Raw genomic sequence first — 26,922 nt, 5'->3', positions numbered from 1 at the left:
GGGTCCCAGGCCCAGCGGCCACCACTCCACCGCCCCCTACGCATCGGTGGCACCACGGACCACGGACGGGCCCCAGCTCAGACGCACAGCCAGAGCCAGGAGTCGATGTACAAAACAAGGTTTACTTAGAAGCAGGAGCGCTGTCCAGTATACAGTACAAACTCGGGGATCGACAAGCCTGGGAACCGCGGCCCCCCAGGGAGGGTCTCCTTGGGGGTCAGAGCTGCCCTGGGAGAGCAGCGGGGCCTGAGGTCGTCCCGGGGCGGCCCACCAGGGGGCAGACACGCTCCACCGCCTCGAGGCCGGGGGCAGGGCCCGGGCAGGGCAGGGGCAGGGGCAGGGGCAGGGGCAGGGGCAGGGGCAGCCGGACGTCGGACTCCAAGGGAATCCTGGTTTCTGGGAAGCTCTTTCTCTTCATGGTACTGGCTGGACTCGCCTACCGTCCAGGAGCTCAGATCCAAGTCCAGCCCCGAGGCCACTGGAATTTTCAACAAGGGATCCAAGTACCCGGGACCCGGCTGGCTTGTCCAGGAGCCCCCCACCCCCGTTCCTTCCAGAATTCGGTCAAGGCCGCACACGTCCGTCCGTCCATCCATCCGTGCTCTGCAGGACTCCGGGTGCGTGTCTGGGGGAAGCGGGCTGACCCTTTAACGGGCAAGAATCCTGGGACAGAACTGCCGGTTTCAGCTGCTTCGGGCCGGCCGGACGACCCAACAACACGGCTCCACAGACCAACAGCACACGACAGACACACAGACACAAGACTGGCTCTCGGCGAACCGCGTCCCCAGGAGGCCCCGGCAGGCAGAGCACCCCAGGCAGAGCACCCCGGAGGCCCCGCAGGTTCCTTGGGGCTCCAGGACCAGCAAGGTGGGGGTGCTGAGGCCAAGAGGAGCCTCGTCGGGAGGCGGGGGCTGAGGTAGGAGGAGGGAGACTGTGGGCCTCAGTCATCTCCCGTTCCTGAAATTCCCTCGGGGAAGCCGGCACCAGAGGGCGGGGGGCGGGAGGCGGGAGGCGGGAGGCGGGGCTGGAGCCGCAGGCGAATCCGTGATGGTCAAAGCAGAGACCAGCGAACTCTGACTTCCGCTTGGTCATTTTGTTGGCTCCTCTGCCTGCATGGTGCTTTTCTTTTTCTTCTTTTTTTTTAATTGCCGGAAGATTTCTGGTTAGAGGTTGGCCATCTGGCCCCAGCTGGAGCACTCACGCGGCCGCTTGGCTGGGCCCTCGGAGTGTCTGATTTCCCACCGTGTGCAAGAGGTAAGGCTGGCAGGCACGGATCCGGAGGTGGTGCAAGCTGCACCGGGGGTCCCCCGTCCCCTCCCTGCACGGAACCATCTGATCAAGGACACCCCCGCCCCCGCCATGCTGGGACCGTCCTGTAGCCTCAGCATCAGGCTAAAGCACTGCCCCTTCTCCATGGAAGGCAGGATGCGGGGCCTCCCAGGAAGCCAGGGCTGCACAGAGCCCAGGGATTTTTTAAAAAAGTAAAAAATTACAAAAATAAGGGCTCTAGAAGCTGAACTCGCAGGACCAGCTTGGGGGGGGGGGGCGGCGCTCAGAGTGGCAAGGGCTGGCTCCAGGCGGGCCGGCATGTCCACGTCCAGCTAGCCTCCCAGAGGGACGCACCCACGCCAGGAGCGCTTTCCCACAATTCTCCCTGCCTCACCCTTCTGCCAGCAGATGAGAGGAAGGCTGAGGCTGTGGGGCCACTAAAGGAATTTGGCCCAGAAAGAGCCAGAGTCCTGGGGGGTGGGGGCCTAGAAGGCCCAGGAACAGCCCGCCTGGGCTGTGACAAGCTCACGCCAGTCTGGCTAACTGGACTTCATGCCAGCGTCAGGCACACCAAGGGGCAGGGGCTTATCCTCTGGGTTCTCCAGCAGAGTCTCTAGAGCCCCTGGCTGGGACTGAAACGGGCACTCCTCCTGGGAGAAGGGGACCTGCTGGTCATCTGGGGGGCTGGAGGGGCCGGCATCCACGTCCCCCGTCGTGTGGCTGGCCTGGGAGGAGCACTGAGGGCCGTGGTCGGAGCCGCTGCTGCTGCACACGTTCACGATGCACGTGACGTTGACCTGGGTCCCGTGGCCGCCGCACGAAGGCTCTGCCGAACATGAGACGGGAGAGGGCGGTCAGCGGGGGGTCTTGGGGTGCAGGAGGTCTCCGCGGCCTGTCCGCTGCCCAGGAGGCAGGTTTAAGACAAAAGGGTCCGGAGCGCCAGGCCAAGAGCCGAGAGGCCACGGTGCTCGCCCAGCTCTGCTGTGTGACCTCGGGCAAGTCACTTCCCAGCAACTCATCCCACAGGTGGGAGGAGCCCATTACGTAAAGCAGGTGAAGGGGCCCAAGAACAAAACCTACTCCCCACCAGAGTCAGAGAAGGGAGCCGGACAGAAAGCGGGCATTACAGACCCGGGTCACGCAGTGGACAAGGACTATGAGGAGTCCCCTTCGGGACCACAGGCAGCCTCAGCAGTCCTGGCCACACCAACCAGGAAAAGGTGAGACCCCTCACCGGCTCCTTGTCCACTTGCGGTAAAGTCAACACCGAAGGGTTTGGAAATCACTCCCTCGTGGAGCTGAAACATTGACCTTGAGAGTCCCCACCAGCTGGGGGGGCTGGATGCTGGGTGTAAGGGGCTGCATGCACCACGCCCCCCTACGAGGAGAGCTGCTCCTGCTCTTACTGCGGGCCCGGCCAAGCACCCAGCCACGCCTGCTGTCAGGGGCGCCCGGGCGGCCTGGGTGTCTGTCTCCAGCTCCTGGGAGCCTGAAAGCAGGAGGGAGCTGGGAGCGGCTCTGCTCGGAACAGCCCCAGACAGGCCAGGGGAGGGAGGGCTGCTCTAAGGGGGCAGAAGGAAATTTCCACCCTGAGCCACCACAGCATCCAAATGTCACTCGGTCACCACGGCCTTTGCACACGGTGACTGAGACGCTGCAGGGGCGGATGGGGGACGACACGTGGGCACGATGGCACGTTCCCATGGTAGCGAGAGATGCGGGGGCGGGAGGAGGGGAGGAGCAGAGGTGACGCCCGAGAGCTTGGGGGGACAGAGAGCAGGGGCAGAGGGTAGGAGGGGCGGGAGACATAGTCGGGGTCCACCTCCGGGCCACAGCAGAGGCCACACCAGGAGGACTGTGGAAGAGATGTCGCTAGGAAATCAGAAAGATGATTCCAAGACTCAAAGGCCAGGAGTTTCTCTTTGGAGTCTCCGGTGCTCATCCAGTGAAGGTTTAGGACCACGGGCCACCCGTTCCGTGGGGAGCTCTCAGGCTGGGGCGGGGGCTCCGGCAAGGCATCCCAGTGATGAGGGCGGGAGGGGCCGGCGCCCCCGGGGTGGGCACCTCAGTGCGTGAGGCAGCCGGGGAGGGCGCAGACCCGGAACCAGACAGCAGGGAGGCAGAGGCCGCAGCCCCGCCAGCCGGACGCCGTGCTCATCCGCAGCCGAGGAAGCGGAGGCTCAGCAGGGTTAAGGAGCCCGTTCAGATTCCCAAGGCACCAGAGCGGCCAGGGAGGCGTCTGGGGAGGACCCGACCCACTGCCGTCCCCTGACCTCCCGCCAGCGTGGGAGACGGACACGCAGGCCTGTGGACTTCACCTGCCCCTGCAAAATACACCCAAGGGAGCCCCAGGCTTTTGGGAAGGGGGCAGGACCTCCCTCCAACGGGGGCACTGAGGCTTCTCCCCACGGGTGACCCTGTCACAGACCAGGTCCAGAGCAAAATACATTGTGTAAATGGGGCCTGGGCTTCTCCAGAACCCATGAGGTCCCCACAGCCCTGATGCCTCAGGCCCAAAGGGACTGGGCGACGGGCCACAGCGAGTGGAGCCCCGGAGACACCACTATTCACGCAGCTTTCCACCCCAGGGCTCTGGATCCTGAGAGCCCAGGGGGATCTCCTGCCTCTGACTAGCTGTGTGCCCCGGGACGAGCTCCTGAGCCTCCCTGGGCCTCCAGGTCCACATCTGTCAAATACAATAGGTTTTAAGATAACACTATATAGTAGTATTTAATAGATAATTCAGATGCTATATAATAAACATTATAGAATGCATCATGATGCTGTGACGTTAGGACACGTAACACTTATACACCATAACACACGGGAAAACCCCTTCCTGGATATCGGGGACTCCAAGGACGAGCTGGGATTGTCTACAAGGCAGGTTTGTCTACAAGGCCCAGGAGGCGCACAGAGTGGGGGATGGAGCCAGGTGGGCTCCCACCTCTCACCTGAGCTGCTGGAGCTGGCCTGGGCCTCCCCAGACCCATGGGCCTTCCCGGTGCCTGGTGCCGGCGGCTGGGCCCTGGGGGGCGCCCTCCCGTCCCCGGAGCTGGCTGCGCTCTCCAGGGAGCTGCTGCTGGAGCTGGGCGCCGTGGTCAGCAGGTGCTGCTGCTCGGGGCCGGGGCCGCCGCGGGCCTTATCAGCGGGCAGGTGAGGCTGGAGAGGCGGGAGACAAGGGGGTGCGGTGAGCGGGGCCTGCTCCCCTCCTCCCCTGGGCACCCCAGCAGCACTCGTGACATCAGCGGGCCGTGGCCGTGGTTCACGCGGCGCTTCTGCCCACCGCTGCCTGTTCCCTCCATGCCCTGCTCCCCGGACGCGGGTTCTGTGTGGTTTCTGGGATCAGCATCTGGCTGCCCTGGGCGTGCAGCCCTGGGGGCGGGGGGCGTGACCGTGGCCCCATCCGCCAGAGCCCTAGGGGCAGTGCAGGACTCTGCGCAGAAGGCAGGCGAGGCCCAGAGGAGGACGGGACTTCCCGGCTCCCGTGGGAGCCTTGTCACTAGGCCCCGGGGGGCTCGGCCGAGTCCCTAGCGCTCCGTCCTGGATCGCGGCTTGTGTCCTGCAGGGGACACTCAGCAGCATCTGGAGACGCTGTTGGCCATCGCTCCCGAGAAAGGACGCGGCTGGTGTCCCGCGGGGAAAGGCCTGCAGTACGGATGAGGGGCCCGCGTGCAGGGAGCCCCCGACGCCAAGACGCCAAGACGGCGGAGAAAGTTCGCCAGAGCGGACGGCGACTGGAGGGAGGCACTGGGACTCTCCTCGTCTGTACGCTGGGTAAACACTGTGCCCCGCCTGCCACGTAGGGGTTACAGCCTGTCCAGCGCCCACTACCGCCCCCCCGAAGGCTGGGAAAGCGGCCGGGCCTTGTGACGCCGCTCCGGCCAGGGAGACGAAGAAGGCCGCCAGGGCTCCAGGGACACCGTCTGACGTCCTGGTAAGAGGCCCGGTGGCTGGCGGGCACTGCCCCCTCCGCCCGCCGCAAACCCGGCGCTCACGTACAAAGGGGGGACCACGACCTCACGGGGTGAGGCGCCACGCAAGAGGACGCATGTTGAGCTGGCGGCGGCAGAGCTGGGGGCCGCGGTCTCCCGCAGGGACGCAGCCACCAGTCCCTGCAGCTGGCAACCCCTCGACCCTCCACAGTGTGAGAAAAATAGGGCCCCTCCACTTTAGGTCGCTTGCGACGGCGTGCCTCCCCGACCAGGAGCCCACGGCCCAGGTTCGGCTCCAGCAGAAGCCCCCACAGACCCTACTTCGTAGGAAGATCAAAGGCGAGCAGCTTTGGTGGCAGCGAGGGCAGGACGCAGGGCCCAGACCCCAGCCTCCCCCTCAACCCCGGGCCAACCCCTCCCAGCCCCCTGGACCCGGGTGGGGGGGGCAGCATGGGGGTGTCCCGCTCTCTGACGCGGCCCTGGACGGCCGCCTGACCCCGAGGACGAGCACAGGCTGGCTGGCCTTCCCTCCGCCCACAGGGCCAACACGGACACAGGACACGCGGATCTCCAGAATCCACTGCTCCCCCAGACGGCAAGCCAGCCCAGCAGGAAGGGGAGCAGGGGAGCGGGGAGGAGCAGGGGGAGGAGCAAGGGGAGGGCAGAGGAGCACTCACCACCTTGGCTTCTCCCTGGAGGCAGAAGGGCTTCTCTGCGGAGAAGAGAGAGGGGGTCACGTCAGGGACAGTGGCTTCCTCGGGCCACACAGGCAGTAAGGAGGGGGGAGCAGGGGGCCCAGGCACAGCCGTTCAGAGAAGGCCCAGCCCTGGGGCGGCGATCACCCCCGGACGAGGTACACGGGGGCCCCGGCCCGCGCCCCTCCGCGGCGCCAACCACTTCTCTAGCGCCCGCTCTTCGTTCCCGCTGTGCCCTCGTCCCTGGGTGCCCTTCCTGTCCTGTACACATCTACCCGTGGAAATCCGCTGCGGCTCACGTGCCTCCTGCCCCAGAAGCCCAGGAAGATCCCCAGGATTTCCAGACAAGACTCCCAGACTGCCGGGGCGCCCCAGGTGGCTCAGCGGTGCAGCACCCGCCTTCAGCCCAGGGTGTGATCCCAGGGTCCTGGGATCGAGTCCCGCATCGGGCTCCCTGCATGGAGCCTGCCCCTCCCTCTGCCTGGGTCTCTGCCTCTCTCTCTGGGTCTCTCATGAATAAATAAAATCTTAAAACAAATAAAAAAGAACCCCAGACTGCCACCCCCTGGGACTGCTCTGATGGCATCGTGTCTCTTAGCAGGTGAGTTAGCGGCAGTGCCTTCTGCCCCAGGCTCCGAGCTCCGCAGACCAAGGCCTGCCGTTTCCAGCTCCATCTGACCCCCAGGGCTGTGCCCAGTGCTGGGCTCACAAGAGGACCCAGAAGAGCTTCCAGAACAAATGGATGAAAGCATCAAAGAGGAGGGAATGAAAACTTACTCTTCTGGGTCACGATGACGCAGTTCACCAGCCCTATCATCAGCAGACCCAAGGTCGTCACTCCTACAATCAGTCCTACAAGGAAAAAGAGAAGCTCAAGACCAGACCGCTGCAGACAGCGAAGGCCGGCACCAGGGGCCGGGCAGGTGAGTCAGTGAGCAGGGGGGTCCGGGGGTCACGGGAGGGGCAAGCCCAGTCGGAGGCTCTCCAATTTAATTACACGACAAACCAGCCCAAAACCAGGCACCAAACTAAACGTGTGTGTCGGCCACATTCGTCCCCGGGGTCACCAGTTTGAGCTCTGCGGCCCATGTAGTCCTCACCCCAGAGGAAAGCCCATGAGGTGCCCAGCCCCGTCCCCATTACTGAGACCACCTGAGACAGCGCCCGGGAGCCCCTCCGCCCTGGCGGAGAAAACGCTGACGCACCCCCCCCACCCGCGGTTCTCAGCAGTGACAGCCCCGGGTCTCGGTCTCAGCAGAGGCCGCGTCCAGGACGAACGACAGGTCCCGCCCGCAGTGGGCTCTCAGGGGGACTCTGAGACAGAAGGGAGGGAGGCGAGAGGCTGACCGAGCCCTCCGAGGCTTACCGATCGGAAGCGAGATGTCGCCTGTGCTGAGCCCTTCGGCTGGGGGGCTGGGGACCGCCGGGAACAGAACGGAGGTCCGAGGAGGCGTGCTGGGTCCTGGCGTTGGCTCCGCGGGCCGGGGCTGCGTGGACGCTGGCTGCCGCGTGGAGGCGGGGCGTGGGGCCGTTCTCACGGTGGGGGGCGCAGGTGAGCACACCGCATCCATGCTGGCGTTGCCAGGGACGGCCACCGAGCTACAGCTGCGGGACAACACAGGCCAGGAGGGCTCGGCGTGGCCGGGCTCACTGAGGGCAGCCGGGGACTCCCAGCACTATCCGTGCCCCCCACCCCCTGGCCTGCCCCCGTGCTGCGCCTGCCCGCGCTGGCCTGCAGGGCGAGGCCGCTAGACCCCTGCCGGCTGCCTCAACCCGAGGCAGCGGATGGGGGATTTCAGGTCCCGGGACACGGCCGCCCGGGGGCCGCCCTCCCTGCTCCTGCAGAACCAGACCACTGGGCCACTCACATCCGGTGGGGCCGGCAGGTATCTGTGGATGACGTCGTGTTGGAGAACGTCCCCGGGGCACACGGAGCGCACACCACGTCTGACGTTGCAGTTCCTTCAGAGAAAACGTGGAACCCGTCACTAACTCAGTGGAACAAGCGGGCCTGGCCCGGGAGCCCTAGGAGACGTGTGAGGGGCCTGGGGACCTCGGTCTGCACCTCTGCCCCTTAGAACACACACGTGTGCGTCTGACACACACACACACACACACACACAGCTGGGCGCTCTGCTGTTTAACCAATTCTAGGGAGCTCCTGGTCTCCAGGATCATGTGGGTCCATCTTCTGGGGCACCAGCGGATCTTCCGGGAGCTTTGGGCTTCACGTGGTCCCTCTCCGGGTCCCCGAGGCCGAGCACCCAGGCAGGGGGCGCCTAACCCGGTGTGCGGGCATGGGAGGGGCGGGGAGGGCAGCTGGTGGGCAGCAGACACCTGGCCCGGCGGATGGCTCGACGCCCATGAAGGAGAGGCCCCCGGGGTCCCCGAGGCCCCGCCGGCCCCGTACCTGGTTTGGCCACGCCGAAGCCCGGGCGGCACCTGCGCAGGGGCGCGCACAGCCGGCACCCTCCCTGCCTCCTCAGCGTGCAGTACCAGCCCGGCTTGCAGCCGCAGATGCGGTTCTGCTCCCGCGTGCAGGCCTGAGTCTCCACTTGGTCTACAAGAGGGGGGGGCAGCCAGGGTCACACCCGCCTCCCGCGGCCCTGCCCTGCCCTGCCCAGGGCCCCCCCAAGACTGCGGGCTCGCTCGTCTCCACCTCCGGGGCGGCCTGCGCGCCCAGGCACGGTTCCCCCTGCGCCCACCCCCCCCCACGCACAGGGAAGGGCTGTTCCCGCAGACCTCAGGCTCTGGCGCGTGGAAACGGCCCCGGGGACCCAGCCCACCCGAGCCCGCTCACCGGCGCCGCAGCGGGAGCCGCAGCTCAAGCACTCGGGAACCCAGTTCCAGAGCTGGGTGTACGTGCTGTTCTCGCAGCGGGCACACACGGTGTTCGAGGTCGTGGTGCAGAAGAGCCGTGCGTGGGAGCCTGGGAAAGCAAGGGCCGCCAGGGCCGCGGTCAGTGCCCCGCCCCCCCAGCCTGCTGACGCCGCCGAGGCCTCCTGGGAAGGGCTCCCGCCCCTCACCAGGCTCTCACGTCTTGCAGGCCCCGGCTGTCGCTTCACCTCCAAAGCCCTGAGGCTCATAAAACGCCCTTTTCCTCTGCTCTTCCCAGATGCCTGGGATTCCATCATTGGAACCGCCTGCTGCTAGTCAATCACACTTGAGTGAGAACTGGCTGGCTGGCTCCTCTCTGGTTTACGGTTGGCTAAAATTCTCGGTCTGTGGGTGCGAACCAGCAGGACAGCAGCAGTGGGAACGCAGCCCCTGGTTTCCTGTCCAGGACGAGGACGCGGGACTCCTGCGTGCGTGCAGGGAAGGCAAGCCAGGAGACGGGACGGCACCAGAGCCAACCCTGAGCCCATCCTGCCATATGCACTGCTCTGCTGGTCTCCTAAAACGGGGGAGATGACAGGTACCTGTGTGCCCACCCGCGCCTCAGGCTAATGGCCCCAAGGCCCTCCAATGGCTTCTGTAGAACAAAACCTAAACTCTTACCACGGCCCCTGCTAACTTATTCTCTCTGGGCAACACACCGGCCTCACCGTTCCTCAAGTTCACCAGACAGGCTCCCCACCTCAGGGCCTTTGCACGTGCTGTTTCTCCAGCCTGACGGGATATTTGAATAACCCAGTCCCTCGCGTCCTGCATGTCTCTGCCCAAGTGTCGCCTCTTCAGAAAGGCCCTCCCTGACCACCGCCTATAAAACAGCGTGTCCCGCTCTGTCTCCCTCGGCGTCCCCCTGCCTTGTTGTCTCTCTGGTAGGAGCACACATGCATTTCCTCTGCTGGCTCGTCTGTGCCTGTTAGATACGCAGCCCACGAGGGTGAGGATTTCGTGTGCCCTGCTCTCTGCTGTCCCGCCAGCACGTAGCCCAGTGCCCGACACCGAGCAGATGCTTCCTGGACAGTACGGGAGTGGACGTATGAATGAACGAGCGCCTGGGTCACCAGGAATCAGCCACTCTGCTCTCCCAGCCGGGTTAGGCCTCGGCACCCCCCTCGGTGCGGGGTAGGCTCTCGCGGGTTCGCCCACACATGCACTCTGCACCCCTACGTGCCAGGCATCGCGCCAGGCCCGGGATCCCGCGGACGAGCTCACGGTCCCAGTTCCAGAGGAGCCCACAGTGCAGGCCAGAGGAGAGGAGGCCACGACTGTGGTGGAAGAGCTCCCTCTGGGGGGGTCGGGGGGCCAGTGGGAGCTCAGAGGAGGAGCCAGATCTGACCAGGCAGGGGGGACAGGCTTCCTGGGGGAGGCTACATCTAAGCTGAGGTCCAAAGGAAAAGTAGGAGCCAGCCCGGGGGGGAGGGAGCTGGGAGTTGTGCCAGGAAGAGGGAACAGAATAGGTGAAGGCCCTGCAGCGAGAGGCAGCACGGGGCCAACTGGTGAGCCAGAAGGAATTCAGTTAGCACGAGGGCCACGACTGCACCCTCCCTCCCTGCGGGGCACCGGCCCCCACAGGCCCAGCCCTCACCAGGCGGACACATGCTGCAGCACCTCTGGGTCCTCTGGTCGAAGTACTCGCTCCGCTGGCATGAGCTTCCCGGCTCCGGAACGTAGGGGAGCAGCGCAGCCTGGAAGAGGGAGGGCAGGACAGCCATGAGCGTGGCCACCCGACGGCCACCCTGGGGCCCTGCTGGGGCTCCGCTGACGTGGGGGCTTCTCCCCCTGAGGGAAAGATAGGCGGAGAGTCCCCACCCTCTGCTGCCTCCTCTCCCTCCCTCAGCGGTGGCTGAGCCCCTGGCCGGAGCCCGGGGCGGCTCCCAACACTCCAGGGGACAGATGTGAGGCCCCCACGCTGCCCACAGGGCAGTGGCTTCAGCCGCAGAGGACCACGGTGCTCGGCACAAAGCACCCCTCCGCCCAGGATGCCTCCTATTCCCTTCTGCCCCGGGAATCGCCCCTGGGTGCTTCCAACTGAGTGCTGCCTCCTCTGGGAAGTCCTCCCTGACTCCCCCAGGCTGTGGCAGGTTCCTCCTCCTCTGGGCTCACTCCGACGTGGGGCAGGTGGGCGCACGGGCCCCCGTGCTTGTGTGCACACATCCACACGCATGTGCCTGCACACGCATGCACGCACCGCAAACACCCTCGAGGCAGGCACGCAAACCTCAGCCCCAGCATCTCTAGGCCCTCAGACTCCAATGCAGGGCTCGCAGCACAGGGTTGGGGCCCAGCAGACGACTGCTCTCGGGGACAGCAATGACGGGTCCCCCGCGTGAGCACGTGTGCGGTGCCAGGTGCGGGTCCAAGCGCTCCAGGGGCTCTAGCCCGCGGGCGCTACAGCAGCCCACTCGGCCCCCTTGTACCGGCCGCCCCCCCAGGGCTGGGCCTCCCGGCCCACAGGCCTCTGCCCCAAGGCCTCCTCTGACAACAGCCCATCTCTGTCTGTGACGCGGCCTCCCCAGCCCACGGCCCACCCGAAGGACCTGGGAGCCCGAGTCCGGACCTCCCCCAGGGCCCCGGCACACCGGCTGCGCCCCCCATGGGTGCCCTGTGAGCCTGCAGGGTGGGGGCAAGTCCGCGATCCCCCGCGGGCATGGTGGCTCCAGGGCGGCGCCCCTCCTGGGGGGCACCCGGCAGCGGCCTCCCCGACCCACCTCCGGCCCAGGTCCGGCGCCAAAGCCCCCACGGTGATGCCGGGAAGGCACAGGTGGAGGCGACGGTGGCAGGCACCCTGCTGCCGACACAGGGCCTAGAAAGGGGACATCCATGCCCGTGGCTGCGGGTGTGCACACACGTCCACAGCCCCCCGGTGGGCTCAGGGCACCGCCGTCGGGGTGAGGCACCGGCAGTGCCCCAGACCCGGGGCCCAGGAGCCCTGAGTCAACCACGGACAGAAAACAAGCAAAGAAGCCCCCTGGCGGCACACACGACACCGGACACCCGACACCCAACACCCACCCCCACGGACAGCAAGCGCTGGGGGCCCTGGGCACAGAGGTCCCACCCTCTGCAGTGCCCCGGGTCACCCGCTCCCTGGTACCAAGGGTGGGGGGCAGCCCCGAGCGCAGGGGGGCCCCTCCCACTGCAGGGGCGGCGCTCACGTGGGGCCGAGAACCCCCAGAAGCCCGACCCTCAGAGCAGCTCCTGCGCAGCCCCAGGCCTGTCCCGCCGGAGGGGGAGGATTTCCTGTCAGGGTCCAAAGTCCTGCCGGGAAAGGGCCCGCCCGTGGCGGCCAAGGCTGCGCTCCCTGCCCCAAGGGTTCCCGCCACCCCCCAGCCCCTGCCGCCCTGCTCCCGCCCCCCACCGCCCCCCACGGCCGAGCCTCCCCTCGAGGGTCTCTTCCTGTAGATTCTGTACTGAGCATCCTTCCCGACACTTCCTCGTGCTGGCGCCCGGGTCAGCCCCCCTTTGAGCAACCTCCAGGCCTGTTGATCCTCTTGGACAGAAGAGAAACAAAGCCAACCGCGGCCGTCACGGCTTAACAATGAGGAACAGAAAGCCCCTCGCGGAGCAGAGGAGCGGGACGAAAGGTCACTCCCCGCCCTGTGGAGCCCGCAGCGGCCTGGGGGGGGGGGCCTGGGGCCCGGCGCGCCCACCTCCACCTCCCTCCAGGCCCCCACAAGGTGGCAGCCGGCTCTGGGGACAGGGGCGTGGAAGCTTCTCTATCCCTCGGCTGCTGTTGCTGCTGTTGCGGGGACTCAGACCCACAGATCACCCACCCACACGGCAGCTCTGACATTTTAAAATGAGGAAATAAATTGGATAGTACTCAATTTACTCAGCAGTTTAGCAAACCCCATTTTTCAACATACAAGGTTTCAGGTAAAAATCTGGAAATCACTGATGACTGTTAATCACTCATTTAACTGGCAGGCGATGTGACCCAGTGTGGTGATGGGGAGAGAAGGGGAGGGGTGGGCGGGTGGATGGGATGGGTGAATGAGAGGGAGAGGAGGGAGGGAGGGGAAGGGGGGAGGAGGGGGGAGGGAGAGGAGGAGAGGGAGAGATTGGAGGGAAGGAAAGAGGGAGGGAGAGAGAGATAGAAGGAGGGAGGGAGGGAGGAGGGAGAGGTGGGAGGGAGGGGATGGGGAGGGGAGGAGGGAGAGGAAGGGAAGGAGAGGAGGAGAGGGAGAGGTTGGAGGGAGGGAAGGAGAGAGGGATAGAAGGAGGAAAGGAGGGAGGGGAGGGAGAGGTTAGAGAGGGGAGAGAAGAGGAGGGAGGGGAGGGCGAGATAGGAGGGAGATAAGGGAGGGACAGGAGGGGGGAGGGGGGGAGGGGGGAGGAGGGGAGGGGGTTGGGAGGGCCCATCTAACATACAATGTATGAGGCACATCTGATGTGCAAAATAGGGATGGAAAGCAGCAAAGCCACCTCCTTGGTCTCCCACAAGTTCTAGGCCATTCCCTTCTCCCGTGACACAGACTCAGGGCCCCCCCAAACGTGTGGCCTCCATCACTCTTCCGGGTTCTCTGCTTTGGCCCTTGGAGGAAGACCAACCGCGGGGTATTCAGTAAGCACCTACTATGTGCCGGCCCGGGTGCAGGGCTATGGAACCTACCTCCACCCCAAGGGCAGGTGGGGAGCTTAGGGAGGTCATGCCATTTGTCTGAGGTCATCCAAGAAGGCTGGGGTGGAGTTGGGTCGTGCCTCGTGCCTCTCGTCCTGGTCCCGCTGGAGGAACCTCTGGTCTCCTCCTCAGGACTGCAGACGGAGCGACACCCTCGTCCTGGGGTCACTGCGGCGCCACGTCCCGTCCATCTACCTCCGCGCCCAGCAGGCACTGGGGCCCTGGCTCACCGGGCACACAGGGTCTCTAACTCGGGCTCTTTCCTTTGATTTCTTTTCTTTTAAGATTTTATTTATTTATTTGAGAGATAAAGACAGAGAGAGAGAGAAAGCATGAGGGGGGGGGGCAGAGGGAGAGGGAGACGCCCCGCTGAGCAGGGAGCCCTGAGCAAGGAGCCCATAGGGCTCCGTTTCTGACGCACACATCATCGCCACAGGCCCCGTCCTCTGCCCTCAGCTCCGGCCTGTTTCCCAGGTGACCCCCCCAGGAGCCTCGGTACAGGCGGGTCTTCCGCAGCTGCAGCCCGTGGGACACCTGCCACCTGAGCCGGGGCTCCCCCCTGGCGGGCAGGGGCAGGGCGGGGCGGGCGGCAGGGCGAAGGCACAGCTGAGCAGGAGCCGCGTGCCAGAGCAGGAGCCGCGTGCCAGGCGCGGGCAGACCGTGGGGGCCCAGAGGGGCGGGGACCAGCCTCCCAGTGACGCTGCACGAAGTCAGGGGCGAGCGGCGCACACCCCGCCCCTGCCCTGCCGCCTGCCAGGACGTGGGGACCATGCTGGGTGGAGGCCAGGCCACCCCGGGCCCGGGCCCGGCGCAGAGCTGCCCCCAAGCCCCGCCCCTCTGGCCCGCACCCACCTGTGAGCTCAGGGAAACTGCCTCAAGGGCCTCCTGGCCTCCAGCCCGCTTCCTCCCTGGCATCACGGTGCCTGCGTGCTCCGCCCCAGGAAGACTGGATTTCAACCCCCTAGGCCCACCCACGGGTGCCCCCACCCCGTCCCCCTCAGGCACCCCTCTCAGGTGGGCGGGGGCCCGCCTTCTCTGCGCCTGTTTCCTGGCCTGGCAACGGCACCTGCGCCTGGCGGGTGCTCTAAGCCCCTTCCAGCTCTGGTCAGAAGGCTCAGGCCCCTCCCAGACCTCAGAGGACCGGGTGGTGAGTGGGTGGCCCGAGAGGCCTCGGAAAGGCTGAATGAGCTGGGGGGTGGGGCCGGGGTGTGAGGCCAGGCTGGGGCCCAGGGAGGCCCCAGCCCCTGCCCCTCCTTCCTTTCCCGGGGTGAGGGCAACCTGTGCAAGTGGCCTCTGGGAGCAGAGGGACCCGAGGTGCAGACCCCCGGCATCCCGGGAGGGGGTCTGGGTGTGCGCTGGTCCTGGGGGACGTGTGGGTGTCCCCCTCTCTGAGCCTCAACACCGTCACCTGTAAAATGGTGACACAAGGCCCTGCCCTGCTTCCTCCCGGGGCTGTTGGAGGAGCACAGGCAGGGTCCGGGGACCCCTGGGGGAGCGCTCAGGTCTGCACAGGCCCCAAGTGGTAGACTTGTGTCAGACAGACTATTAGAACCGCTCCTTCTGCTTGGTTTCAGCTGAAAATGGACAAGGCGAGGACAAGACTGGGCAGCAAGCTGTGCGGGGCCAGCGCGGTGCTAGATGCTGCCCCGTAAAGGAGGGGGTCCCCGCCCACCTTGAGGCCAAGTGTGGGGAGGCTGACCTGTGACCCTAGGAGCTGGAGGGCCACCCACACTGACCTACTCCTCGAGGACCGAAGTCAGGAGACGGTGGCAGGCCAGCTGCCGTGACAGTGGCTGGAAGCCCAACTGGGGCAGAGAGGAGGGTCCCACGGGCCAGAGCCCCCGGGGGCAGTGGCCTTGCGTCGTCCCAAACGGGGCTTCACTCAAGGGGAACACCTGCAGGGGCGACGGGACCCCAAACAAAGAGCCTGGCTGGGTGGCCAAAAGCCAGGGCCTGGAGGGCGATTAAGTGGCCAGAGGACAGTGTCCGGAATAAGGGGCAGTAGTAAGGCTGTGAGCTCCTGACGGCCAGCGAGCCTCAGAACCTGCCAGGGCCAAACAGAGAGCCAGACCACGCTCCTGGCCAGCGGGACGGCCTGTCCCCGCGGCGGCCCCTCCCCTCCTGGAGGAGCCGAAACCACAGCAGCGGCACCGGCACCGGGAGGCAGGGGAGGAAGCACCAGGCAAGGTGGCCGCGCCACCAGGGCCATCAGCCGGGCAGCCCTGCAAGGCAGATTCTGGAGGCTGAGTCAGCGCTCTCTTGGGCAATTGGGCAACCCTGCACCAGATGACTTCCCGTCTTCCCCGCTCCAGGAGTGGGGCCCCGGCCCCGAATGTACCCCAAGGTGGTGGCCCTCAGTCCCTTCTCCTATTTATAAATAGACAGTGAGAGAGAGGAAGGCCGAGCAGGGGAAGGAGAAGCCGCGGCTGCCGCAGGACACTGTCCTCTGAAAGCTCTGCAACGGGGGACGGAGCCTTCTGCTCTTCCTGCCACCACGCGTGCAATGTCTTTGGGGTTTGTCAAGGCTTTTTTGAGTTTCTGGAGACCCCCCCCCAGCTTAGATGCTAGTATCGTGGGGAAGGCGGTTGCACTCCCAGGCTCCCTGGGGAGCGCCCCTGCGTGCAGGGAGAGGGCAGGGAGGGGAGGAGGAGGGAAGGGGCTCCAGGGAGAAGCTTCGGACTTTGGGGAGTAGCATGTGCCCCTCGAACCTACCCTGTTCACAGAGTCAGAAAGATGGGGGTGGGGGCACGGACCCAGGATAAACACCCGCCGTATACACACGGCACTGGGCACCTCGTGCGTCCTCTCGTTTATCCCCGCACCGACGTAAGTCGTCAATGTTACCCCATTTTAGGGATGCAGAAATAGAGGCTTCCGGAGGTTCGACAGTACGTCCCAGAACAGACAGCCAGCAAGGCGCAGACAGCAGCTAGTCACGGCCACGTCTGCTCCGTGTCCTCGGACGGTTTCATGCCTTGTTGTCCTGCTCCCGAGAGGGACAGGACTCCCCTGGGAACACTGAGTGACAAGGCACGGGCGGGTGCATGGCTGTCCCGGGGGGCCTCCAGGGCCCCAGGGGCGGAGGTGCAGCCGTGGGAGGGCGGAGGCGCCTGCGGGACCCCCGAGACCCCTACACAGCTGGAAACCATCTTCAAGCAATAGAGAAACCCCATCATTTGCATGGCAGCCGCTGGCCCCCGCGGCGCCGAGGAAGCTGCAGAGCCGTCTGGGCCCGTCCTTGGGGGCTCGCGGGAGCCCCGGGGACTGCGGGGTGCGGCCACATCAGGCCGGCCCGAGCTGGGCCCGCGCAGCAGAGGCTCGTCTGCCGTCATGGAGAGGAACAGCATCTGCGTCAGAAAAGGCAGACCACATCACAGGCCGCGGCCCCGAGGTGACACATCCCACTCCCTGCCTCCTGCCTGTGATGTCGCCTTAGAAGTGAGCCCGGGGCAGACAGGAAGCCCAGGCTGGTATCCGGTTCTTGGGGCCGGGCCTTGTGCCGAGTGCCAGCGCTGGACTCGGGCAGGGCGTGGCCGCTGGCTCCTTGGGGGTGGGGGCACCCCTTTGCACCCCCCTCCCCCCACTGGCCTGCCTGACCTGTCTGAGTGGCCTCCTCGATCTCCTCGGCTCCTGCCCCCCCAGCCCCGGCGTCTCCTCCAGCCACAGCCTCCTTCCTCGTGGTCTTTCCAGAAGGACCCGAAGCCACCTGCCCCCAGCCGAGTGTGGCCCCGTTTAAAACCACCTGCTCCACCGCCCTCAGGCCCGAGCTCAAGGTCCCGGGTCTAATCCCAGCCCGGCCATTCTGCAGCCTGGGGCCTGTCACCCGTAGGACGGGACGGACAGACGCAGCGCCCGTCACACAGGGCCCCGGAGGGCTGAGCGGGGCCGGCAGTGAGCGCCCCGCACCCCCAGGGCTTCTGGTAGGTCCTTGCTCTTGGCTTGGCCCGGCCCGGCCCCTGCACAGGACACAGCAGGCTCCTAACAGATGCTGAACTGTTTAACAGAAGCAAAGGTTTTCATTTCTAAGGAGTCAAAACGAGTTGGAGCCAGCGTGGGAGTGGGACTGGGACAGGAGAGGGCTCCCAGGAGGGAGGGGTCTGTCCTCAGCTGGGGAGCCCTCCCGGCCGGCGACCACCATCGCATCCCCAGGGGAGGCTTCCGATCACCCGCGGTGGGATCCTGGCTCTGCCTCAGTGAGCAGAGAGCTCAACACCGGGGCCTCGGCTGCCCCTCCTATAAAATGGGGGTCCTGAGGGTCCCCCTCCCGGGGGCCGTGAGGACTGAGCGCCCGGAGAAGGCCTGGCCCAGCCCCCGCCCCCGGAGGTCCTGCCCCGTGCAGGGCCCACCTCCCAGCACACTGGGCACACCTGACACGAGCGAGCGGGTCAGCCCCGCCAGGGTCTCCGAGCCTCGGCCACGCCCTCCCTGTGGCCCCGCGTTGGCTCTGGCTGGGGCCAGTCACAGGGCCGAGGGCAGAGGGACCCTGCGTTTCAGGGTGGGACACAGACTCAACTCCGCCTCCCAAGGGCCTCTGTCCCAGCCGGCCTGTTCCACGGCCCTAGCCCTCCCTGCAGCCCGTCCCGTCCCGCTGCGGCCCCCGCGGCCCCCTCTGCTTCACTGCCCCTCCAGGCCGGTGCTCTGGCCCCTCCCTGGCTCTCTAACCAGCGGTGGCTCCCCACTGCCCCAACCCCTGACAGCACGTTGAATTCAGACTCCCCCTTACTAGCCAGCGGCACGAGACTTCGTCTGTCTAATAAACGTCAGTCTTCATCCGCAGACAGTATCCGCTCCGGGGGCTGGGGTGAGCGGTCAGGAAATAGGACACGGAAAGTGCTGGGCGCCCGGGGTGGGGGGCTCGGGCGGCTAAGCGGCTGCCTTTGGCTCAGGCCATGATCTCAGGGCCCGGGATGCAGCCCCGCAGCCCGCCTCTGCCCCTCCTCCCTCCTCAACTAAATAGATAAAACCATTAAAAAAAAAGAGAGAGAAAGATAACTATTTAGTAGACGCTCCCAAGACCGCCGGAGCTCCCACTGTTAGCGCAGTCTACATGTCCCGCTGCTTTAGCTGGTCCCCCGCGTCCCCCAGCCCCCTGTGCCGTCACTGCTCCTCGCCAGGCTCCCCCCCCCCCCCCCGCCCAGCTACGACAGTCTAGCCCCCTCCTGTACCCACTCATCCCCACCCCGCCCACCCTCAGGGCTCAGCTTTCAGAGGGATCCCTGTGTGGTCATTGCAGGACGAGGACCTGAGAGAGGACAGGATCGGGGGCAGAGGCAGGGAAGTGACAATAAAAGATGAGGGCAGTGACCAAGGGGCCATCCAGATGGGGGTGATGGCGGGGGTGGGGGTGGGGGGACAGGAGGGGGCAGGAGGCTGCAGCAGCAGGCAAGAGGCTCCCGAACGAGCCGGACGGAGTCTCTGCAAGCGGCTGTGGGTCAGCAGGAGCAAGGCCAAACGGGGGCGCCCAGGATGCCGGCGGTGCAGGGGCCTCCCGCTACCTAAGGTGAGGTGCTGGGAACAGCCCCGCCCCGGAGTCACCGTCAGGTCCACACCAGGGCCGTGGGAGTGGGGCCACGCGGAGGCCAGGGCTGCAGCCCCCCTCTGCCCACAGCCACGATCCCCCACCCCGCACGGGGCAGCACCACCCCCAGCACCTGGGGCCAAAGGACTCTAAGGCAGGGTGGGCCAGGTCCGGGCCACTGGGGGTCGCAAGGAGAAAGAAAGGGGCCGAGCCCTTCAGAGCCGGAGGCTGAGCCAGGACCAGGCCTCAGAGCCCCGGCCCCGGGCTGCGGTCACGTCGGCAGCCTCTGGCACCTCCCCGAGAAGGCCTCCCACGGACGGCCCAGAAGAGACGCCGCACGGCCCGCCTGTCCCCAGACGCCCCCCGCCCCCCAGGCCCACTCGATTCCCTGAACCCGCGGCCACAGCAGCCGTACCCACCCAGGGCCAAGCTCAGATTGAAACACACGGTGGGCCACTGTCTGAACAGCGAAGGAAAACAAACAAAAGCCCCTGGGGATTTCTGCTGCGTCTCTGGTCGGCGGCTGGGCCACCAGGGCCCCGGCTCCGGGGTCTGCTGGCCTCTTGAGGACCCAGCGCTCCAGAGACAGACCCGCCCGCGGGGCCTGAAGTCTGAGGGCCCCCCACACGCCCGTCTGCCCCACGCGGGCCCACCCGGGGCCCGGGAGGGGCGTCTGCAGCCTCGCTCCGTGCCGGCACCATCACCTGGCATGGGAGACCTGGCTGATGGGCCTTCTCGTTCTGGAGATGGAGCCAACCGTCTAGGGATCATAAACCTGCACGGGTGACACCTGAGACACACCTGTCCCCACCCCTCCACCTCCGCAAAGCCGATGTGGAGGCCCGGGGCGGTGGCGGGACGGTGTCCCCCTCATCGAGAAAGCGGGGCAGAGGCCAACCACAGCTGCAGCCTGGGGCCTCCTGGGCAGCTGCCCCCCACCCGGCTCCCCCAGCACCGCTCACATTCAGGGCGGGAGGAAACCTAGTCTTCCGAACCCCAGTCGGTCGGTAAACAGACACTTCCTCCTACTAGGTGCGTCACCCGAGAGCCCCAAACCACAGTGATGTCACCACCCCCACCCCATGACCTCACAACACACTACGGTGGAAAATGACCGTGGGGCCCCGGAGGTGGGCCTTGCGCTTCAGAGGCCCAGCCCCACGGGCCACAGCGCAGCACAGGGGGGCGATGCCCACAGCCCTGGGCCGCGGAGGAGGCCGGCAGGGCCCCGAACCAGCGCGGAGGGCAGGTGCCCGATGCAGGTGGCAAGGCACTTCTTCGAGGAAGCCGTCACTCCCCACCAGGCTTCCCTGAACTGGGGGTTCCCAGACAGCCGGCCCTGCAGCGGAGACCCACGGTGCACACGCACCCACGGTCTCGGGCCCCGACGGGCCTGGCTTCCGAACCTTACTAAGGGGCAGGGAGGCAGGGGACCCGTGAATCCCCTTCTGCCTGGAGCTGCCGCATCTCGGAAGCGAGTGGACAGGCAGCCAGGATTCCTCGATGCTAACGGCGCCTGGGTCAGGGAGATGGTTCCAGCAAAGCCAAGGGGATTGAGGTCAGCAGGAAGGCAGTCTGGGAGGCCAAGCCAGGAACAGCGTGGGGTGCTGGGCTCTCCTTCCTGGGGGAACTTCCAAACCCCTCACCCCTCGGCCGTGGCCTGTGGCGAGCATGTGCAGAGCCAGCACTTGCCAGACATCCAGGAGAATGTCGGGGTGGGTAACGGGGTGGGTAACGGGGTGGGTAACGGGGTGGGTAACGGGGTGGGTAACGGGATGGGTAACGGGGTGGGTAATGGGGTGGGTAAGGGGGTGGGTAACGGGATGGGTAACGGGGTGGGTAACGGGGTGGGTAAGGGGGTGGGTAACGGGGTGGGTAAGGGGGTGGGTAACGGGATGGGTAACGGGGTGGGTAACAGGATAGGTAAGGGCGTGGGCAACGGGGTGGGCAACGGGGTGGGCGATGGGAGGCTTCAGATTGGGATGCCGAGCCCCAGAGAAGCGAAGGACCTGGGCGCCGTCACGCGAGCCCAGGACCGCGCTCGGCTGGGAGCGCTGCTCTCCTGACAGGCCGGGGCTCCTTGCTGGAGCCTCGCTGTCTCAGAAGTCCCTCAGAGCCCGGAGAATGGACGGCCTGGCCTCAGACGATCCTCCACGGGGCTCTCCCTCCGCGGGGTTACGGGCAAACAGAAGTTCAGGAGCACAGAGGCGACGAGGTTTTAGAGACAGCCCGGAAGGCCCATCCCGCAGGCGGGAAGGGAAGGCTGAGGCCATGGGTCATCAGGGTCCACGGCGCCACACCGAATGTGCCCCCTCGCTCACCCTCAAATGTCATAAAGCACCTGCCATCCTCAAGGACTGGGGGTGGGCCTTACTGACCCCACAGCTGTGGCCGCAAGCTCAGGCCCCGAGCACAGGCGACCGGCCAGTATGGGTGGCCCCAGGGTGGGGGCCGGGGTAGGAAAGGCCGCTGGGCAAGGGTAGGCACACGGGAGGCTGCTCTCGGGGCTCCACCAGGCCTTGGGGCCCCACGGCTCAGGGACAGAGGGCCCCGCCTCAGCCAGAGCGCCCCGCAACCCGGAGTCAGGTGAGGCCCTGCAAAGCCACAAACGTGCAAGTGGCCGCTGGGGAGCCGGGGAGCCGGGGGAGCCGGGGGATCTGGGGGAGCTGGGGGAGCCCGGGGAGCACCTCCGAGCGACCAGGAGCCAGCGCGATGACCACAGAGTCCCCGAGGCGAGGACGCAGCCTGGACAGTGGGGGAAGGGACCGAGCTGAGGGCCCTGTGACTCCGAGGCCTGGGCCCTTCCCCTAAGTCATCAACTCCGCTTCCCCATGGCCAGCCCGGGCGGCCGGAACTCGGGGCGCCGGCACCTCCACCCGGTTCCCGTTCCCCTGGTGGCACCCCGCTCTCCTCCCCAAGCCCCAGCTTCCCTCCCTGCCTGCTTCTGGGCAAGTCACATGCGGACAGGGGCCCTGAGTCACTGCCAGTGGGTGGCCCCGTCACGAGCTCGGGTGGGGATGTCGGGGACAGGAAGGAGCACTCTAGGGAGAGCACCCGCGCCTAGACAGACCCGAGCGCAGCACGAGGCGGAGCCCCGAGAAATACCCCGGACGGAGGGGGACGGACTGGAAGCAGCCCCACCACCCCTGGCTTCTCACGCTCTTCTGTCTCACCCAGAACACGGGGCGGTTCCGCAGCTCAAGTGAATACTGTCGCCCACGTATTCAACATGTTCGAGCACCTACTGCACGCCGGGCCCTGTTCCAAGCCGCCGGTTCCCGACCAGGGCAATAGGACGTTTACACTAGGGGTGACATCTTTGCCACAACGAAAGGGGGGTGCCTAGTGGCGGCGAGTGGGTGGAGGCCAGGGATGCTGCTAAACATCCTACACGCAGGACAGCCCCACAACAGCCACGCGGCCCAGTGTCACGTGTGCTAGGAACCCCGTTCTGGGCTGCGAGCCGAGGGCAGGTCCCAGCCCTCACGATGCTGACGTTCCAGTAGGAAGGAGCAACGGAAGTGAAAGAAATAGGACAGGTGACAGGTGTTGCATGAGACCACGAAGCAGAGGGGCGTCTGGGGGCTCAGTCGGTTGGCTGTCTGCCTTCAGCTCGGGTCACGATTCTGGGATCCTGGGATTGAGCCCCACGTCAGGGCCCCTGCTTCTCCCTCCCCCTCTGCCGCTCCCCCCACTTGTGCGCTCTCTGGCTCTACCTCTCTGTCAAATAAATAAATAACATATTTTAAAACAAAACAAAGCAGTTCAGGGGAGGGAGGGCACCTGGTGGGGAGCTCTCCTAGGCAGGATGGTCACAGAAGGGCTCTCTGAGAATCATTTCTTTCAGCAGAAGGAAGTGGAAGTGGAGTGAATGAAACCAGAGGATATCAGCAGGAGGAGCATTCAAGATGAAGGCAGAGGCAAGTGCTAAGGCCCTGAGGCAGGTGTCTGTGTGTCATGCTCAAGGATCAGAAAAGCAGCCAGCATGGCATAAAACTGAGAACTAGCACTAAATGCAACACACACACACACACACACACACCATGGCTGGCATCAAAATTCGCCCCACCCACCCCACCTAATGCACAACCTTCCTGGCTATGCCCCCAGGAAACACTGGATGGTCAGGACCCTAAAAGGTGCCCCACCCTGGAGAAACACAGTGCTCCAGGAGCCCCTGGGTCAGGCCCCAGGACGGCGGTGAGGGTCACCACCCGACACTAAAATGCGGGCAGGTTCTCAGCCGTACCTGCTGCAATGCCCTTCACACGCACTCGGCTCTGAAGGAGAGCAAGGTGCACAGACAGGAGAACGGACGGAGGCTCACTGCCGTGGCCCAGCTCACCAGGGCAGGTGGGGCAGTGCCCAGGTCCACAACCCCTGGTAGTGGGGCTCCTGCAGGGTTGGAGCATCTTGGGGTCCCCAGAGCCCAGCACCAGGGTGGCCTGGAGAAGGTGTCCACACATGTTGGGGGAATGAATGAGTGGCACCGTGGCAGGGCGCCCGGCCGCCTGCCCCGGCCCTGTGCTGGGGCGCCCCACTGCCAGGCCACAGCCTCATCAGCTGGCAGGTGCCCCTCCAGGACGTCGGGCAGGTCAAACGAACATTCCGGGTCAACACGGACACCGCTCAGCCACCTCCACTCCAAAGACCACCATCCCCAGGCCAGTCTGGGAGCCCCCGGCGCTCCCCTAGACTCGAGCTGGCCCGGGGAATGAAGGGGCACGCAGTGGCCCCGCAGCCTCAGGAGCTGCGGCAGGAGGTGGGCCCCGTCCCCCAGCGAGGAGCAGACAGCCCGACGGCCGGGCCGCCCACCCCCAGAGGGTACCGAGTGCTCGCCTACCCTGGCAGCTTTCCTGCCGGTCACTTGCCCGATGCCCGAAGGAGAGGAGGGAGTGACGCATCCACGCCAGCCAGCAAACACGGCTTTTAAAGGAGGCGAGAGCCCTGGTGGCAAAGCGAGCCTGCCACACCTGCCGCCAGGTCTCCTGGGGGCTCCCTCCTCACAGCCACCTTGCTAAGTTCACAGGGAGCCTGCGGGACCTGGGGGGGTGGGCAGGAGGCGCGGGCAGACAGACACAGGGAGGCCAGAATGACAGGAGCTCCGCGCTCGGGTCCCCGCAGCCCCCGCTCGCCCCCGGCTCCACAGTCCTGGGAAATGTCACCCCATCCCCGGGGCCTCGGTTTGCACACCTGCCCCTTGAGGAGGCGCCGTAAGGAAGCCTTCAGTGAGATTCCCAAGGCCGAGGACAGTGCCTGGCACTTAGTCCAAAAAAAAAAAAAAAAAAAAAAAAAAGGAGCTACTGTGGGACTACCGAGGGGGAGGAGGACCCCATGGGCCCTGCAGTCCAGGAAATTTCCATCTGTTGAGGTGGGTCAGACAGACTGGATTAAAAGGAGAAGAGAGTCTGTCCCCAGGAGGAGCGAAGAGCAGAAGATCCAGCTGGGAGACCGAGGGGAGGCTTCCCGGGGAGCGGGCCAGGGGACGGGGACAGCGCCGGGGGATGGGGGGCGAGAGGTGGCAGGGAGAACCCAGATCGCGGCTCACTCCGACCTCGGACAGACAGACGCCGCTCGGGGCAATTTGTGCCTCTGCCGCTGGAGGCCAGAGGAGGCTCTGCTCGGGCAGGGATGGGCAGGGACGGCGGGACCCCCGCAGGGAAGGTTGGGGGGACAGTGGGGCCAGAGAGCGGCGCCAGGCCATGGAGCACCCAGGCAGGGACGGGCAGGGACGAGAGCTGGTCCGGAGGGCCCCCACGCTCCCCCGGGACTCGGGCCTGCTCCTCTTCCCCGGGAGCCCTCTCCAGGCCGGGGCCTGTGGCTCGCTCCTGCGCTCTGAGCTCTGAGCCTCTGAGGCCGCCCCAGGGCACATCCTGGCACCCACTGCGGGGGAGTCAGTTCTGGCCCCACGGCCTCTGTCCTCTGCCCTCAAGAACTGGACTCTAAAGCCGTCTCTAGTCACAGCCAGTGAATCACTCCGCCTCACCACGAGTCAGTGCCACCTCCCCCGTCCGCCCGGCCAAGGTGGTCACCTGGGTGGGCACACGGCGCATCCATCAGCGTAAGGGCACCACGGAACGCGCGAGGGCACACCGCCTCCCCAACCAGGCCAGGCGGGATTGACGGAAGGGCGCCCCCCATGCCCTTCCATGAAATACAAGTTCCCCGAGCCTCTGTTTGCCTCCTCTGTGAAATGGGGCTACTCTGTCCCACCAGGCTACAGGGACAGCACCAGAAGGCAAAGGATGAGCAATCCCCTCGCACGCTCCACCTTTCTACTGAGGTGGGTGCAGGTAACGCTGACCAGCACCTCCTCCACCTTCCTGGAGTCCCTGAGGGACCCCGGGTGCCTTTGATAACATGCCCAGAAGGCCCCCCTCACCTCCTGTGTCCCCAGAACTAAGCCCATGGGGCCCTGAAGACACTGTCTCCTCCCCATCACCCAGAGCCCACAGAGCACAGGCTCGAAATGGTCCCCGGACACCCCAAGTTGGTCCTGGGGAGGGGGGTGTGTGCAGAGAGTGCAGGAGACAGCCCACAGCCCTCCTGTGCCCTTATTAGGCGCTTACTGCACACCTGGCCCTGTTCTTTCAGGGCGCAGCCCTGGTATTTCTAAGAAAGAGGAAAACCATAGCCCAGAGGAGGAGGAAGTCTGAAGAGGGTGCCCGCGGCCCCAGTGGGGACAGCACCCTGGTACGGAACCGCCTGCCCGGTGGGGTTCTGGCTCTAGTGGGGAGCAGCCCGGGGCCATCTTGGGGACCCGGGTTCGAGGCCCGAGTGCACGTGTGCCCTGGCGGGGGTCTGGGTGCACGAGCCATGGTCGTCTCGCTGGCGGGGGCAGCACCTCGTTTGCCCTGAGCCCCTGTGGGGTACCCCGGGGTGGGTAGGGGTGGAGGGAGTGCGGCTCTGCGCCCCGGGGTGGGTAGGGGTGGGGGGAGTGGGGCCAGGGTGCCCTACGGTGGGTAGGGGTGGGGGGAGTGGGGCCGGGGTGCCCTGGGGTGAGTATGGGCGGAGGGAGCATGGCTGAGGTGCCCTGGGGCGGGTAGGGGTGGGGGAGCGGGGCCAGGGCGCCCCGGGGCGGGTAGGGGTGGGGGGAGCGGGGCCAGGGCGCCCCGGGGAGGGTAGGGGTGGGGGGAGCGGGGCCAGGGCGCCCCAGGGAGGGTAGGGGTGGGGGGAGCGGGGCCAGGGCGCCCCGGGGCGGGTAGGGGTGGGGAGAGCGGGGCCAGGGCGCCCCGGGGCGGGTAGGGGTGGGGGGAGCGGGGCAGGGCGCCCTGGGGCGGGTAGGGGTGGGGGGAGCGGGGCCAGGGCGCCCCGGGGCGGGTAGGGGTGGGGGAGCGGGGCCAGGGCGCCCCGGGGCGGGTAAGGGTGGGGGGAGCGGGGCCAGGGCGCCCCGGGGCGGGTAGGGGTGTGGGGAGCGCCCGGGGTGGCGGGGAGGGGGAGCGCGGCCGGGGCGCGAGGGCGGCGCGAGGCACCCACCTGGCCGGGCACGGCGCGCCCCGCGCCCCAGAGCTGCAGTCCGGCGGCCAGCAGGGCCCACAGGGCGGCGGGCGCCATGGTGCGGGCGGCCCGGGCGGCCCCGACTGTCGCCCTCGCGCCTCCTCCCCGCGCTCCGCTGCCTCCCGCGCCTCGGACGGAAAGCGAAAGCCGGCGGGCGGCGGGAGGGAGGGAGGCAGGTGGCGGGCGGGGCGGGGCCTGGAGGCCACGCCCCGGCAGGCCACGCCCCCTGCAGGCCCCGCCCCCTGCAGGCCCCGCCCCGCTCCCACCCGGGCCCCTCCCACCCACCCGCCGGGCCGGCCCCGCCCGCGCCTGCCGCTCCCGCCGCCGGGACCCCTCAGCCTCCTTCCAGGGCCGCTGCCCCCGAGTCACCCCATCGGGGTGGGGGCGGCCCCCGCGGGCCTCTCAGCCTGGCCTGTGTCGGGCGGGCGGGGCACTAACTGGGCCGGACGCCTCCCAAAGGTGACGGAGCTGGGGCGGCACCTCCCGCTTCCCCGG

The 26,922-nt window shown here is 66.6% G+C and overlaps 1 protein-coding gene and 1 long non-coding RNA gene across 4 annotated transcripts; one reads left to right on the top strand and one right to left on the bottom strand.

Annotated features, from left to right (window-relative positions):
- Positions 1-102: 102 nt before the first annotated feature.
- Positions 103-26,547, bottom strand: TNFRSF1B (TNF receptor superfamily member 1B). 3 transcript variants are annotated; one of them, XM_055332496.1, is made up of 10 exons: positions 26,407-26,547; positions 10,377-10,476; positions 8,703-8,831; positions 8,313-8,462; positions 7,771-7,864; positions 7,269-7,507; positions 6,680-6,754; positions 5,885-5,919; positions 4,227-4,434; positions 103-2,098 (listed from the first exon to the last, which is right to left on the bottom strand). In XM_055332496.1, the coding sequence occupies exons 1-10, from the start codon at positions 26,482-26,484 to the stop codon at positions 1,812-1,814; spliced, it is 1,395 nt and encodes a 464-aa protein (XP_055188471.1). In that variant the 5' UTR covers positions 26,485-26,547; the 3' UTR covers positions 103-1,811. The 3 variants fall into 3 exon arrangements, with proteins under 3 accessions (XP_055188471.1, XP_055188469.1, XP_055188470.1); XM_055332494.1 differs by lacking the exon at positions 26,407-26,547 and adding an exon at positions 11,500-12,480; XM_055332495.1 differs by lacking the exons at positions 10,377-10,476; positions 26,407-26,547 and having other exon boundaries at positions 8,703-9,036.
- LOC129513996 (uncharacterized) lies at positions 1,183-5,072 on the top strand. Its single transcript, XR_008665339.1, has 3 exons — positions 1,183-1,257; positions 2,299-2,492; positions 4,841-5,072. It is a non-coding gene; the product is annotated as an uncharacterized LOC129513996 (long non-coding RNA).
- Positions 26,548-26,922: the final 375 nt, after the last annotated feature.

This window comes from Nyctereutes procyonoides, unplaced genomic scaffold (assembly GCF_905146905.1).
Source record: "Nyctereutes procyonoides isolate TBG_1078 unplaced genomic scaffold, NYPRO_anot_genome, whole genome shotgun sequence".
NCBI classification, from domain to species: Eukaryota; Metazoa; Chordata; class Mammalia; order Carnivora; family Canidae; genus Nyctereutes; species Nyctereutes procyonoides.
This window is presented reverse-complemented; position numbering and strand designations above follow the sequence as displayed.